Here is a 16,054-nt window from a genome sequence, read left to right on the forward strand (position 1 = left end):
ATGGCACCTATTCGTCGCGTGGGAGTAATTCAGTGGCATATCAAGGTAAGCCTCACGCTTTGGGGTAGCAAATGGCCTGCGGCGATCTATGATGCAGTGACGACTAGTGGCTGATCACCATGCAGGATGTCGCAGCTGAAGAAAACCACACTACAGCATGCAATTATATCCGTCAGGCTGCATCCCAGGGCGCGGAACTAGCTGTTCTTCCCGAGTAAATCTCTCATCCCAGCCTGCTTGTTTCAACCATGCCCTTGGCTTGGCAAAACCAGCCAAGATGAATCATAACTAACATGTACAAACCAGGTATCATCTCAGCGGCATGGTCCCTGATGACCCTCGCTGGGCTATCCAGGCGGGTGACTCTGCCAAGTATCTGGCTAACTACCAAGCCCTCGCAAAGGAGCTGAAGATCTGTGTCGTCCCTGGAACCATCATTGAGAAACACGAGGGACCCAACCAATCAACCATCTTCTACAACACAGCATATTTCATCTCCAACGACGGCTCCATTCTCAGCTCTTATGTGAAAAAGAATATCTGGCACCCGGAGCGTCCTCACCTCACCTCCTCCGGCTTGGATCGCCACGTCGCCTTTGATACGCCGATCGGTCGCGTGGGCATGCTGATCTGCTGGGACCTGGCCTTCCCTGAAGCATTCCGTGAACTGATTGCCGATGGAGCAGATATCGTGATCATCCCTACTTATTGTAAGGACTCTGACTTTGATTGTCGACAATCTAGACGAAGGAAAGGATTCTAATTCTTCGCAGGGACCCCACACGATGCATCTAAAGATTGCATCGCCTACAACCCCGACACAGAAGCGCTTTTTCTGGAATCTACTCTGACAGCTCGCTGCTTTGAAAATACTTGTGGTATCATCTTTTGTAACGCTACCGGCCCCTCGAAGGATTTCCTCGGTCTATCGCAAGTCACACTTCCTCTCGTGGGGCCCATTGCGAAAATGGGCTCCGAAGAAGGTATCTGCGTGGCGGACATGGATCTGCGGGTGCTCCAGGTGGCCGAGCAAAATTATAAGGTTAGACAGGATATCAAGAGGGATGACTGGCATTATGTCTATCGGCACATGAAGCGATAAACTATATTACCTTCTTTTGAACACTATATAGATCCCGTGGATCCAAATCCATAGAAATACCGCATATGATGATAATTTCAGTCGGAATTGAAATATTCTGCTACGTTAAGGCTCAATTGAGAAACCTATATTGATGGCCCCACCACCACCCGTAAAGCACCCTGAAGCCGGGCAAAATAAGATTCAGGCAACCTTCGCTTTCCCCGCGGGATGCTTTCCACTGAAACTCTACCTGCCATGCCGGACTCCATCAACGGAGACACTTTTTTCCGCCCCCCAGCCGCGCTCATGGAAACCTACCAGCGACATCACAGTGAATTTGTTGTTTGATATCGTCGATACGGCAGTGGACTGAGAATATGACCTCTATTCACTCGGTTCCCCACGAGGGAAATACCCCACATCGACTGCCCACCCGCGTGCGAACCGCCTGTGAACGCTGTCGGCATCACAAATCTCGGGTAGAGTCACCCCGTCCCGATATTGTCGGTGTCGCCCTTCGGGCCGTTACTGAATTGATCCCATTGCCGATAGTGCGACAACGCGAGACCATGCCTACTGTGTGTCCGAGCCGGGGTTGATTGTCGACCGCTGCCTACAAATCGGACTCCAACGAGTCGGGCACGAAAATTGCATATACGAAAGTAAGTGAAGAAGCTACTTTCGGCGTGAAGCACTAGCTAACTATGGGTAAAGAAACAGTGCGACTCGTCAAAATGAGCCACAACCGCCATCGCACCGAAGTGAGCTCATGAGGAATGGACGAGGCTATGCTAACAGTCCATCCGATCGACCTCGGTCGACCGAGTCACCCACAGGAGCAGATAGGGCAGAACCCGTGACAGCCATGGGTATTTTGTCGCCGCCGACCCACTGCGATGAGGCTCAGTCCGCGCTAGGAATAGCGCAGAGGATTTTCGAGCTTTCCAGCCAACATATCGATGAGCAGACTACCTCTGCCATTCCTGGGTACCATGCCGGAATCAACAGTAATAACAATGTTGCAGTAACAGTCAATTCCGAACATGGTCAGCGCCGTTCCATCTCCTCAATTCTGGGAGGGCCATTCCCTCCCATGGATCTCGTTTTCGACTTGTTGGAAGACTACTTTGATGCCATTCATTGGTTTTCATTGGCTATATACGAGCCCAAATTCCGCAAGTTGCTTAATTCCATCGCAGATGGGTCTGCGAACCCTTCACAAAGGCCCTTTATTCTGTTGCTGTCTGTGATGCTGGGAATGGCTACATGGTATCGCTCCCAGAGAAGCGGTACTGATCTGACCGAAAATAGTGACCAGTGGCGGGTGTGGAGCACAGATCTATTGAAAGTCGTCGAGTCAAACCTGGTTGAGGTCATGGACCGACCGTCGATCACCGCCATTCAGACATGCGTTTTACTAGGATCTCATCATGTCTATCACGGCCGCCCAAACCTTGCCTTCTCTCTCTTGGGAGCTACAATCAAAATGTCGCAGTCCTTGGGATTGCATCGACACTCTTCAAGGGGGACAACAGAAGATATTGAAGAGAAAAAACGAATTTGGTGGACAATATACACTTGGGACAGGTTTGCTTCCATTGCATATGGCCGACCACTGGGGATAAGTGACAAGGACTGCGATGTCGAGATGCCTGCAGACCTGCCAGAGAACCCGAATTTCGTCTCTTCAACCTCAGACCCGAGCAGTTTCATAACATATTCGCCATATCAGCGCGAGCTCAATAGACTCTACTTGATTGCCTCACCGGCTCTCAAAGAGGTTTTCGGTTCCAGGACGACCGGTACATCGGATCAATTGACTGGCGACGCATATTACGAGCTAGCTAGAGAAGCTACACAAAATCTTCAAGCATGGTCGCTGTCATTACCCAGCCATTTATCTTTGGATCTGGAACAGGATTTCCGCCCCGATGCGGATCTCAGATCCAGAGCGCACGCATTACAATCCTTGTCATTGCAGCTGACTTACGATAATGTCCTCATCGTTTTACACCGGCCTCTATTGAACCGACAGGTTGATTATCTTTCAACTAAGAATCAAGCAGTCGTGGGTGTTCAGAACAATAGTCCAAGCGAGCACCCTGGAACCTCTGTTCCATTTATCGGGTCGAGCCTGAGCTTCGAACCGATGAATCCCAGAGCCCAAGACAGCTCACAACTGTGGATGAACGCCGCTGTGAGAACATCACGAGTGACAGAGCTACCCGTGCTCGCTCAACTTGCCACAGACAGCCATCTCGTCGCTTTTCTGGCCATCAACCTGTTCAACGCAGCAATCGTCCTGGCCGTGATGGCACTTTCGGAGCCACTCTCGGATATGGCGCAGGATATCAAACGAACAATCACCCGTATTTTGCGTCTACAGGATCTCCTCGGCAAACGCTCTGCGCTATCGAAGCAAAGCACTACAGTTCTGAAAAACGTCGTCATTTTGCTTCTGCATCGCGAGTCGGCTGCTATATTTGCTCCTATATCTGGCACAAATCAACGGCCACGCACTGAAACTCAGTCAAACCCAACATACAATGATTTGATGTCCGTTGAAGACACTCTGCGGCTTCCGCTTAACACAACTCTTGATTCCCGCCATCAGCCAACCGGCCACCAATCGTGGCCACCTCCCAGTAGAGCGGACCGCCTGAATGAGAGCTTGACCTCGGTCCAACATGGTACTTATTGCTATCTCATCAAGAAGACCCACAGGAAAATTCTATCTAACACGCCTCTACAGTTTTTGGCACAGGAAATGACGGTCAATCCAACCAGCCAGGCACAGAAATCCCCATCCCTACCCAACGTCCGTTCCCCGATGATGGAATCCAACCACAGTCCAACTTGCAGCTCCCAGCTGGCTATGACTGGAACATGTTTAGCATCCCTGAAGATCCAAACCAGGGCAGTTCGTATGGGAATATGGACGATGGATTGTGTTGGCTATGGGATACTACGTGGAATGGGTTTGAACGACAATAGAATTAGCCATCATGAAGAGAAGATGCTTTATTTTTGTCTATGGTATGGCTGATAAGGTTCATTCTAATCGGAGCGCTTTTTCGCTTCATATTCGTCGACATCCGGCCCATATATAACGCTTTTGATCCCAACCCGACTGACGACATTCTTAAACGCATCCTCTGCTCGATCGAAAGAGAATTCGTGAGTTACTAGGCCGTCGACGTTCACACGGCAAGAATTCAGCAGATCAATGGCTAGTTGAAAGTCACCCGGTCCATAACGAAAGCTTCCCTTGAATACAACCTCCTTGTCGCAAATTTGCCCAACTGGGACAGTAGGAGTTGGGTTTCCCAGTCCAACCTGAACGAACGTACCACCGCGAGTGAGGGCATGAATGCCACAAGCCAGACAGGGTTCTGCGCCAGTTGCGTCAAGAACAACATCAACTCCATATTCCAGCCCAATGGATGCTACCAGATCCTGTGCGTTCCTATCCGATGACTCGGTGCTCATTTGGTATGTGTGCGTAGCACCATACTTTGAAGCAGTAGCCAGACGACTCGCAACGATATCAATAGCAACGACTGTCGACGCACCAAATGCGTGGGCAACAGCACAACAGAGCAATCCGACCGGGCCCGCTCCGAATATCGCGACCGATTTCTCCTGCATGGATCCAGCGAGTCGACAGCTGTGCACCGCAACGCTGAGAGGCTCGATCAAGGACCCGTCTCGGTGCGAGATGTGTTGTGGGAGCTTGTAACAGGATTCGGAGGGGGCACGGTAGTATTTGGCGAGGGTTCCGTCGTAAGGGGGTGTTGCGGCAAAGCGCATAGCTTCACAGAGGTTGTAACGTCCGCCTCGGCAATAGTGGCAGATATTGCAGGCAAATCCTGGCTCGAGCATGACTCGGTCGCCTACTCGCAGGCCTGTGACATTCTTTCCGCATTTCACAATCACACCGGATGACTCGTGGCCTAGAACGATCGGTGCTTCAACGACGTATCGACCAATGCGACCATGCTGCCAGTAGTGTACCTGCGAATGGGTGTGACGGTCAGCCTGCTTTGCTTCAATTTGGACATATTAAGATGGCTGGTCACTTACATCGGAGCCACACAGTCCGGTTGCAACAATTCGAACTAAGACATCTCGGTCGGATTCAAGGGCAGGTATCTCACGTTGCTCAAACGTGAAAGTTCCCCCAGGGTGTAGCACAAAGGCCCGGTTTGATGACTGGAAAATATTAGATACCGTGAAAGTCAGGTACTCGGTTTCCAAGCCGGATTTAAACCAACCAGTGAATTTTTCGTAACGGTCATTTTTCGGGGACTTTTCGCGATAGACTGAAGAGATGAGCACTGCTGTTTGTGCGATCTAAATATTTTCTTCTTGGCCGGACATACTACCTCCCACTTCTACGCAGGTATAACGTTGCGCCTAGCATGGGGTACGGTTCCGGGGGCATCTCTACTTTTCCACATTGGTATAGACCGGCCCGTGTCCGAGCTGCTCGAGGCCGGCCAGACCGATCGCCATAGACAATATCCATCGCCTTCCCGGTTCTGTCTTTCAGCCATCTCTCGGCACATCTTATGAATCTTTGTGGGACATGTTTTGCAGTCTTTCCGGCGGGCCGAGGAAAACAACGACCAAAAAGGCTCTGAATCGAAGAAAGTACAGACACGCTGTGCCGCCGGAACCGAAAAGGGCCCCACCGGCATCCCGGAAAGCCTTTAGACTCCGGACAGCCGACCAATCACCAGCCGTTGGTTAAAGTAAACCGTGGGTGTTTTGATGCTTCTGGATAAGAGCATGAACTTTTGCGGGGTTGCCCAGAAACCACTAAGAAATGGACTGGGTCGATCGCTTCACCAAGGTAAAAACCGGGCTCTAACGAGCATCAGGACACATGGATCAGGATGGCGAGCACCAGGGTATGGTGACTCCGATTCCACTCTCCCATCATGTCGGAGAAGACTAACGCTCCCCGTGGAGAAGCCGTGGGGTAGAAATATGAGAGTCCCTTGTCCCGCGTCGAGCAGTTGTCGTGTAAGGAGGACTCGTTTTGCTCAGTCTTTTGCTCAGTCTGATCTATCCTACAACTGAACTCTGGGCTCGTCTTCGACCTCATCTACTACCATGAAGACGGAGGAAACTTTTGCGGAAGCAGGCCCTCCGGCCTCGAACAATCGTTCTCAAGCGATTGCTGAACTAGCAGAGCAACAACAAAGCTGGCTGGAAAAGAAGCTCAAGCCCAAGAAAATTACATCTCGATACCCGTTCAAGGGCAAGCCTTTGCTTTGGGCGACATGTGGATTTGGCAGCTTGGGAGATGCCCTCTTCGGGTACAATTCTGGTATGGAAACCTTGAAAACGCGAGGGTAAAAAAAAGAGCATAAGCTAATTAAAAAGGCATCATGTCCGGCTTGCTGGTGAACTCGGTCTTCGTCTCCCGTTTTTTCAAAGACTATGGTGGTGCGGATGGTAGCACCGATGCCGTCGACCCTTCAATCACAGGTATATCAGTTGCCTGTCTTCAAGCATCTGCAGCAGTGGGAGCACTCGTAGCAGGTCGACTGGGTGATATCATCGGTCGCAAAAAGTGTGTTCGTATTGGCGCTTTCATCTACTTTTTCAGCGCCTTCATTCAAATGTTCGCGCCGGGATTCGGCACTTTCGTTGCAGGTCGCACAATTCAAGGACTGGGAGTGGGATTCCTATCAATGACGGTCCCCATTATTCAGACGGAGATTGCTGCGCCTCATCGTCGAGGATTGATGGTTGGTATAGAGTACACATTTCAAATCGGTGGTTACATGCTGTCTTGCTGGGTCGACTATGGCTTCTTCTTTACGTTACCAAGCAATATGTCCTGGCAAGGCCCGTTTATCATTCAGATTGTCCTCTCGTTCATCCTTTTAGCCATGTCTTTCTTCCTTCCGGAAACTCCTCGATGGCTCGCTATGAATGGCTTCAGCAAGGAAAGTCTTCAAACAGTTGCAGACCTGCACTCGAATGGTGACACCGACGCCGAACATGTTCAGAAAGTTTTTTTCGAAATTCAAGAAGCAGTCATTTACGAAGCCAACTTGGGCAAATCAAGCTGGAAGGTAAGACTTCATGACAGATATGGCTTGCTTTCTACTTACACGAATTCTTTGATCAGGAAATGTTCACAAGATATCGGAAACGAACGATTGTCGGAATCACGGCCCAGATGTATGCGCAGATCAACGGAATCAACATCATCTCCTTCTACCTTCCGAGCACTCTGTCTTCTGCCGGATACAATGAAAAGAAGTCCCTTTTGCTCACGGCTGCAAACTCTCTGCCATATACTGCCGCAACCGTCGTCACTTGGTGGCTAGCAGACCGATGGGGCCGAAAGCCACTACTTCTCGTCGGTGGTTTCGGCATGGCTGTCCTCCTCGCGATTGTCTGCGTATTTACCGAGGCTTCGCTGAGCATCCAGACGAAAGCAAACGGCCAGTACGCATTCGTCATGCTCTACAACATACTGTATGGATTCACCTGGGGGCCAATGCCTTGGCTCCTACCTGCAGAGATCTTCCCACTTCGTGGCCGGAGCAAAGGTATGGCATTGGCCACAACAAGCAACTGGGTCTTCAATTTCATCATCGGTATGGTGTCGCCGGATGCCTTTGCCGGAATTCATGGCTACTTTTATCTCATAATTGCCTTTTTCTGTCTTTCCTCCGCTGCGGTGACCTATTTCTATTACGTGGAAACAGCCAATCACTCTCTTGAGGAGATTGCTGTGGCTTTTGGTGAAAAGGCATTTGCAAGCCCCGATGTCGAGGTGATGGAAGTCGCGAATAATGATGCGACGAGTGAAAAGGGTCAATCTACAGTATGAGTACTGCAGTTTATACCAATCTGGTAGAAATAGCCGCGAAAAAAAAAGGAAATGCGGTGGAGTCAAGTCTTGTGAGAATAGTATGTTGAGCCTATCCTGAAATATCATGAGTCCCCGAGACGTCAGATTTACTAGAAGCCCTTGCGGTTCCAAAAAGCAATGTATCTTTTTAGGATATCGGGTGTTATGGGGATGTAGTTGACTTCGGTAAGACGTCCGATGCACGCACAGTGTTGGAGCAGTCGCATCGAGGTGAATACTGCCCAACTTCCCAGCGGATAAGTCTTCCTAGAGCTCTTTCTTTGAGTAATAGTAACAGGGGAACCAAAAGTCCATGTGGCTTCTGCGTGTGAATGACTTGACCCAGCCATTCATGATACCAAATAGCTTTTACAGAGTATCCAGCTTATTCATAACGGAGCAAGCCTCGTCGACCGATACAGACTTATTTTGGTCCGGAGAAAAATTATGATATCCATGACCGAGATTCTTATTGGAGCTTGAAATTTTGCATGAGAGCGGAGATCACGAAATAAATTGTTGGATGCTGCAATCGCATGTCCATCACCCTTGGGAAAATTTCCATTTGGAAACAGCCAACAATCAACCTCAAAATGTAGTCATCTGGATTGATAGCTCCGGTATCGCTGTCTCCCATAATAAAACCAGGACGATAGATGCCGATAGGGAGACCTCGCTCTTGCATGCGTCGGGCCATTCCTTCGGCAGTCCACTGACTCTGACCATGTCCAATATCATATCGCATTACTTGGGGATGAGGCAAGTGCGGATTATCTTCAGGAAGATGCTTTGTTCTTATAATGAAGCTGGACATGTAATGCAAAGCCTTGCGACAGTCTGTCGCGGCCAGATATAAGATGTTGCAGGTTCCCAAAACAGTGTCACAATAGTGCTACTGAAATTTATTGCCAAAATCGACCTTTGCTCCGACGTGAAATATGACACTGGCCCAGTTTGCCAGCCACTCGAATGTTTCCTCATCTAGGTCCAATCTCTCCCTAGCCATGTCGCCCTCGATAGCTATGATAATTTTTTGTAATATCAAGGACCGTTGGTGGGTATAGGTCGTATCGATCCGTCGCCGTTTGCAAACGGGATGAAGCATTCTCGTTTCCTTTCTTGGAGACCAGACATGCAACTTGTCTCACTCCAGGTCGCTCGAGAAGATAGCATAGCAGATGACTGCCAACAAATCCAGTTGCACCAGTGATGACCACTTTCCCTTCACGTCCTAACTCCCGCTTGGGAAGAAGCTCCAATTCGTCGACGATATCAATATATCTCTTCCAGATCATGGTGTCGTCGGGAGCATCTTGTACCCCGGTACAACCTGAATCAAGAAGTTTCTGTAGATCTGCTTGCTTCAAGTTGCGATATAGTTCGTCCATCGTAATCAAATGCCCTATTTTGTTGTATATGCTGGCGATGAGGCGGCAGATTGCATAGAACCGGCACCCAGAAGGAAAAAGTCATCATCGTCGTGGACTTGGGAGCACCCAGAGCATCCTGCCATATCCGAGCCAAGGAGTGGACACCGTAAAGTATCAACATTTGTATCGATATGGCTCTCCGTTTCCTCGGGGCTCGCGTCACGGCAGAAAGTCACCTTGGCTATAACATGTCGATCAAATTTTCCTCGATGCGTAAGGGGAAATTTGGACATAAGCTTAACATTATCGGATACCATATAGCGTGGAAGGTAATTGTGGGCGTGTTCGGCTATTCCATTTTTGACTCCTGGCCATGTATCTTATGGGATAATGCACGCAATAAGAAGCGATGCCACCGGGTGGATTCGGGGTGCTTCTGAAATACCAAAGCAGACATAACATCGAAATTTTTCTCAAATACTCTCTCGATTTCTTCAAGTTCCACTCGAAATCCGTTGTGTTTTACCTGCATGCCACGGTGGCCGATGAAATCAAGACGGTCAGGCTTGTCGGGTCGCCATTGAGCTATGTCGCCAGTCTTATAAACTCGGCACAATCTTTCTTCTGTTCATCTGTTTGCCTTCCACGTGGCGCGAAATCTTCAAATTCATAAAGTTCTTTTATTTTTCCTCGTCCAAGCCAAAGTAACCAGTGGTGATTCCTGGTCCAGCAATAGCGATTTTTCCCGGAATGCCGGGCGCCCATATTGCCTCCAAGTTTTCATCCAGGATGTAAATCTCAGTATCGCCGATGGCATGTCCAATGCTTATTCTGTCTCTTTCGCTTTGCCAGATCCCACGAAGCCCGGGTGTACTAGGCTCCTTACTCGATTCTGCGAATATTTATGAAAATTTTTGTCACAAAACCTTCCACAAGGTCACGGGCGCGCATTTGTATGTGGTGGGCTTTATGTCTTCTCTTCCTCAAGCTCTTTCGACAAATTTCGGCAATTCCCTTACGTTCTATACATGCTGAAAACTCGAGAGCGAGATTCATGCTTTGTTGATGATTTCACTGTGGGCTGTGGATTAGCTTGGATGAATGCAAAGCTCGGGTGATGTCTACGCCGTCGTTTACAAGACAACACTAATTGCTATTGTGTCCTTCTGATGCTCCTAGTTAGTAGTTGCTAGTATTAGTCACTCCGGTCGAGTGGTTTGGAACCCCCACCATGGTAAGTTCTAGATGAATCAGTGCCAAGTCGCAAGAAATGAAAGTGTCGATCGGAGAGACTGATATTAGGTTACAATCAGGAGCAGGATGATTCAGCAGATACCCAATCTCCTAGTTACCTGTTTTGTATGGTAATCGGGTATTATTGGAAAAGCAGCGCTGTAACACACTAAATACCCCTGAATAGATGGCATCCTGAACGGGAGCCGGGAGATAGTTCTTGAGTCAATCAATCAATCGCTGAGATGGTTCAATTGGCCCCTCGCGAGTACTAGTCGATACCGATATCCCAAAGTCTGACAGTTATGAGCCCGGTAGCACGGAGCAGAAGATATTGATCATAACATTCGATCTTGGCCTGCTTCGCACGAGTTTCCCCCGACCGACGGACGAGCCGATACCCCTGAACCCTGTGGTGATAGGTTATTCACGCACACAGAGTGGTAGTGACGCTTGGAAAAATTAGGACACATCCGGAAAACGAAAAGGCTCGCGAGGATGACTGATAGGGTGCAACTGGACGAGTTGAGGGCTGTTCCACAGGACCAGCGCCTACGCTCCGAAGACCAGTGGAGAATCTGGATAGCACATATCAGGTCAGCAGCGATTAATGAGGACATATGGGACTATCTCAATCCTGACGCCAGTGAGGAGAGCATACGACAGGTGCCGCAGGCTACCGAAGAGCCTACACCTAGCAGTATTCGTGATGGTGCTCAGGAGGAATGGGACCTTGAAGAAGCGGAATACAAAAAGTTCCTCATTCGAATTCAGGCGTATGAGAGGAAGGAGACAAAGCGGGTGAGGATACAGAGGGTGATGGGACGTATCAATAGCCTCATCACAAGATCTCTGGACCCCGACTTCCACTATCTCGTCGTCGATGAGGACACACCGCGAAAGAAGCTGGTAAAACTAGCTAAGGAATTTAAGCCGAAGCAGGAGATTCGTACTGAGGATCTTCGGGCGGCATGGAGAGCGATGATCAAGCAACCGGCTAAGGATGTTAATATCGATAGGTGGTTAGCACAGTGGAAGAACCTTTATGAAGAAGGACGCTGTGCAGACGTACCTGATATCGTTTATAACGTCAAATATGCTATCCGCGACTTCTTGCGAGCAATACGGCCGATTGACGACCTGTTCACATCAACCTGGGAGGAGAGGATCCTAACGAAGGATGTGACATTCCAGGAGGTTGTGACGGCGTACAGTGTTCGCAGAGCCCAGCAGAATTCAACCCAGAAGAAGCCAATAAGGGCGGCATTCGCGACACTCGATGGCCAACCTGAAGCGAAGACAGAGAAGACCTTGACAGATTCAAAGAGGCCAATCTGCCCATGCGGTCGGCAAGGCCACTCCTATGAGAAGTGTTGGTATATAGTGTCTTCGAAGAGACCACGCTGGTGGAAGCCGAGAGAAGATACAGCAAAGCGCATGTCAGAAGCCATCAAGCGCATGAATCCTGAAGACCAGGAGGCTATTCAGAAGCTCATGAAGAAGCAAGAGTCTGCTCAGTTTACCTCAGAGTCAGTGCAGGACAGCCAGAGGATAAGAATGGCGATGTTCACTGCGAAGACAGCGGTCAGTGTGAATTTACCTAAGGGAGGTTACCATATGGTCAATAGCTGGATACTTGACTCCGCTTCAACCTGTCATATCTGTAATGACAGAGATAGGTTCATCAGTTTCACAGAGGAACAGGGCCGTCTTCGTACAGGTTATGCGTCAACAGGATACTCTGGCTATGGTGACGTACGAGTCAACCTCACTGGCCCCGATGGGGTAGTATTTGGCGTCCGCTTGATGAATGTCCGGTATTCGCCCGGCTTCCAAACGAACCTGATGTCCTTGGCGATGATTCAGGAGAATGGCTTCGATTGGAACATCCAACTAGGTGCGATTGTGCGATCAGAGGAACTATCAAAACCAGTGGCCAAGGTGACAAAGATGGAGAGATTGTATGTGGTTGAATATAATCCTCCGCCAGCATCTTTCGCTGTTAAGCATTCAGAAAAGCCTCTGATATCGTCTGCGACTGCTGAAAGATGGCATCGGCGTCTAGGACATATGTATCATCAGCGAATTGAGCGTCTAGCGGATATGGTTGACGGGATCCAGATAATTGGCGACTCGGCTGATAATGAAAAGGATAATCCTGAGAGATGCCAGGTCTGTCAGTTGACAAACGCGAGACGTCAAATTTCGAGAAGACCTCAAGGACTGACCTTCGGAAAATATGGGAGAATCCATTGGGACCTCATTCAGTATCCCGTTGGATATAATGGTGATAAGTGGATGACGCACTTTTATATCGAAGGCGTACGCCTACATGTTGCCTATACCCATGAGAAGAAGAGTGGTTGTCAGGATGCAGTCGAGAACTTCTGTGCTTTCGCTAAAACACAGTGGAACCTGCCAATTCAAGCATTCCGATATGATAACGAACGGTCTGCTGGACGGAAAGTCTCAGAGCTACTGGCTTCAATGGGTTTCATCGTGGAACATAGCGTAGTAGGCACCCCAGAGATGAACAGCTTCGCTGAACGATCTGGGGGGTGATCATTACGACCGCGAGAGCCTTACTGCTAGATGCAGGACTTCCGAAGACTCTCTGGCCTGAAGCAGTCAAGGCAGCGGTTTGGATAATCAACAGATCGCCCACAAAGCTACCAGACGGACGGTGGATTGTGCCGTACGCTGACGCTATGGAAAATGGGAAAATCCAAAAGCAGCGCATCAATCTTTCAAATCTGAAGATATATGGCTGCTGCGCCTACACCCGGCGAAACGATATCCCAAATAGCGACAAGATGGAACCGAGAGCTTCGATCGGCTACCTAGTTGGTTATGTTGCCTCCAATATTTGGAGGGTATGGTATCCTGCGAGCGGTGCTGTACGGGAGGTCAGGGATGCTGTGTTCGATGAGAACAGGTTCTTCGATCCGAAAGAGCTAGAGAGAGCACCTGTCAGCGATGTTCTGGAAGTAATGCCATGGGAAATTGGTCAAGAGGATGAGGAAGATATCCAAAGGCTCACAGCGTATTGATAGCCTAAATGCGCCTGGAACCAATTTGGAAACGCCTCGAGATACGCAGCCATTACCATCGCATCGATCAAAGAATCCAGAATCAGCGATAGCAGCATCTCAGCAGGTAATGACGCCGTCGCCGACACCTTCAGCCGAACCACAGTTGTCTCAAGACATGCAACCGCCTCCAGGAGCTTTCCCCGATGGTTCATATAGAGCTAGACCCGCAGAGCAGCTTCAGCAGGAGCTCAGTTCGACAGCAACGTTGTATAGGGCGCCTAGGGATATTATCGGAGATATCTCAGAGGATAATATCGTCAGTGGCTCACGCAGAAAGAAACCGATAGACCAGTCGTTTCATACAGCTATGATCGACCCCGATGAGTACCACGACGGTGTATTAGCGGCGTTCGCGACAGGCCTCAGCAGTTCTCGTTCACACATGAATACTCACCGCGATGACCTACCTCCAGAGCCACAGACCTGGAAGGAGATGGTGAATCATCCATTCAACGAGGGATTCATGACAGCCTGTGGGTTGGAGATTGAAACGATTCAGCGAAAGAAGACCTTCGTGGAGGAAAAGCGCCCGAATGACAGAAGTATTCAGATTCTACCATTGAAATGGGTCTTCTCATACAAGCTGGACAGCAACGGATATCTTGCTAAGTTAAAAGTGAGGATCTGTGTGAGAGGAGACCTGCAGAGGGTCACTAGCGATGAGAAATACTCAGCGACACTGGCTGCACGCACGGCAAGAGCAGTACTCGCCTTAGTAGCTGCATTTGACCTCGAGACCTACCAATACGACGCGGTTAACGCCTTTCTGAATAGCTTACTGGATGAGACGGTATATACCGAGCTTCCTGAAGGATTTCGGAAGGATGGAAAGAGATGCTGGAGATTGCTAAGAGCGCTATACGGCCTACGCAAATCCCCAAGACTCTGGCAGCGCGAGGCGTCGAAAGTCCTCACGTCTCTAGGTCTACAGGTCGTACAAGAGGACATGTCTATTCGCAGAGGATGGAATCATTGTCTTCTTTTATGTGGATGATATCATTGTCGTCAATCATCCACGGCAACAGGAAAGGGCTAGAGAGCTACGGAACAGTCTGAACTCTCACTGGGAGCTTCGGGATATGGGTGAAGCGCAGTGGTTCCTAGGCATCAGGCTACTGCGAGACAGGCAACAGAAGGTGCTTTGGCTGTGCCAAGATTCGTATATCTCTGCGGTAGCGAATCGGTATCACCTGACAGGTAACAGGTCATACGAGACACCTCTTACACCAACCTCACTGTCGCCATATACCGGCCAAGCTACGTCTGCGCAGATAAAAGAGTTTCAACAGAAGGTTGGCTCTACCCAGTATGCTACAACCATCACCCAGCCCGATGCCGCGAAAGCGACAGCCTCGCTAGCTCAGTTCCTACCGAATCCTGGTCCCGAGCATCTTGAAGCAATCAACCGAGTCATATCCTACCTCTATCATACCCGAACACTGGCGATTGCATATCACAGCGTACGGAGAGGAGGAAGTGGTCAAAATCTTCAGTGACGCTTCATTTGGTGATAATCCTGACAGGAAGAGCTTGGAAGGATATATCTGCATGATTTTTGGAGGACCTGTCGACTGGAAGGCCAGCAAGCAGCGTACGGTGACTACCAGTACTACTGAAGCCGAACTTCTGGCAATTTCAGAGGCTGACAGGACCCTATCCATGTGGGAGCGCTTGTTCACGGCTATTCGATTCAACCCTGGACACCCCATTGACATTCAATGCGACAACCAGCAGACGATTGGCGTGCTCACCAAGGAAATGCCTCAACTGAAAACCAAGCTTCGCCATATCGATATACACCAACACTGGTTACGACAAGAGGTCCAGGCACAGAGAATCGGCGTACGATGGGCTGAGACGGAGGACATGGTTGCAGCGGTTTGACAAAGCTGCTCCCACGCCAGAAACACCTGAAGATCGTCAATTCCCTAAGAATGCAGGATATTCAGCATCTCCTAGACTGAAGGAGATAGTGTATCCGCTGGGGGGGTGTGTCGATCGGAGAGATTGATATTACAATCTGGAGCAGGATGATTCAGCAGATACCCAATCTCCTAGTTACCTGTTTTGTATGGTAATCGGGTATTATTGGAAAAGCAGCTCTGTAACACACTAAATACCCCTGAATAGATGGCATCCTGAACGGGAGCCGGGAGATAGTTCTTGAGTCAATCAATCAATCGCTGAGATGGTTCAATTGGCCCCTCGCGAGTACTAGTCGATACCGATATCCGAGAGTCCGACAGAATGGAATAATGATAAATACGATACAAGAAGTAAAGAAAAGTGGGATCCCGTTGACTAAGTATATACAGTAAGAATTGTGAAGGTCAAAGGAAAGAGTAACCATAATCCATGAATGTGAAGTTCTGAAAGAAGTCGAAAGTCGTAGAATGTA

At 49.3% G+C, this 16,054-nt stretch overlaps 4 protein-coding genes across 4 annotated transcripts; 3 read left to right on the plus strand and 1 right to left on the minus strand.

Annotated features, from left to right (window-relative positions):
* On the plus strand, nucleotides 1–1,102 carry N7532_007729 (carbon-nitrogen hydrolase family protein; the record flags this gene model as incomplete). The annotated part of the gene is made up of 4 exons (XM_056620221.1): nucleotides 1–45; nucleotides 126–214; nucleotides 307–710; nucleotides 774–1,102. The coding sequence occupies 4 exons, from the start codon at nucleotides 1–3 to the stop codon at nucleotides 1,100–1,102; spliced, it is 867 nt and encodes a 288-aa protein (XP_056471027.1).
* Nucleotides 1,103–1,949: 847 nt separating this feature from the next.
* Nucleotides 1,950–4,078, plus strand: N7532_007730 (fungal specific transcription factor domain-containing protein; the record flags this gene model as incomplete). Its single annotated transcript, XM_056620222.1, has 2 exons — nucleotides 1,950–3,774; nucleotides 3,837–4,078. 2 exons carry the CDS (start codon nucleotides 1,950–1,952, stop codon nucleotides 4,076–4,078), a joined length of 2,067 nt encoding a protein of 688 aa, XP_056471028.1.
* Nucleotides 4,079–4,141: 63 nt separating this feature from the next.
* On the minus strand, nucleotides 4,142–5,382 carry N7532_007731 (NAD(P)-dependent alcohol dehydrogenase; the record flags this gene model as incomplete). The annotated part of the gene is made up of 3 exons (XM_056620223.1): nucleotides 4,142–5,098; nucleotides 5,168–5,296; nucleotides 5,359–5,382. The coding sequence occupies 3 exons, from the start codon at nucleotides 5,380–5,382 to the stop codon at nucleotides 4,142–4,144; spliced, it is 1,110 nt and encodes a 369-aa protein (XP_056471029.1).
* Nucleotides 5,383–6,202: 820 nt separating this feature from the next.
* Nucleotides 6,203–7,940, plus strand: N7532_007732 (sugar porter family MFS transporter; the record flags this gene model as incomplete). The annotated part of the gene is made up of 3 exons (XM_056620224.1): nucleotides 6,203–6,419; nucleotides 6,476–7,173; nucleotides 7,230–7,940. 3 exons carry the CDS (start codon nucleotides 6,203–6,205, stop codon nucleotides 7,938–7,940), a joined length of 1,626 nt encoding a protein of 541 aa, XP_056471030.1.
* Between the last annotated feature and the right edge of the window lie 8,114 nt (nucleotides 7,941–16,054).

This window comes from Penicillium argentinense (genome assembly GCF_028826775.1).
Source record: "Penicillium argentinense strain IBT 30761 chromosome Unknown utg000009l_segment0_segment0, whole genome shotgun sequence".
NCBI classification, from domain to species: Eukaryota; Fungi; Ascomycota; class Eurotiomycetes; order Eurotiales; family Aspergillaceae; genus Penicillium; species Penicillium argentinense.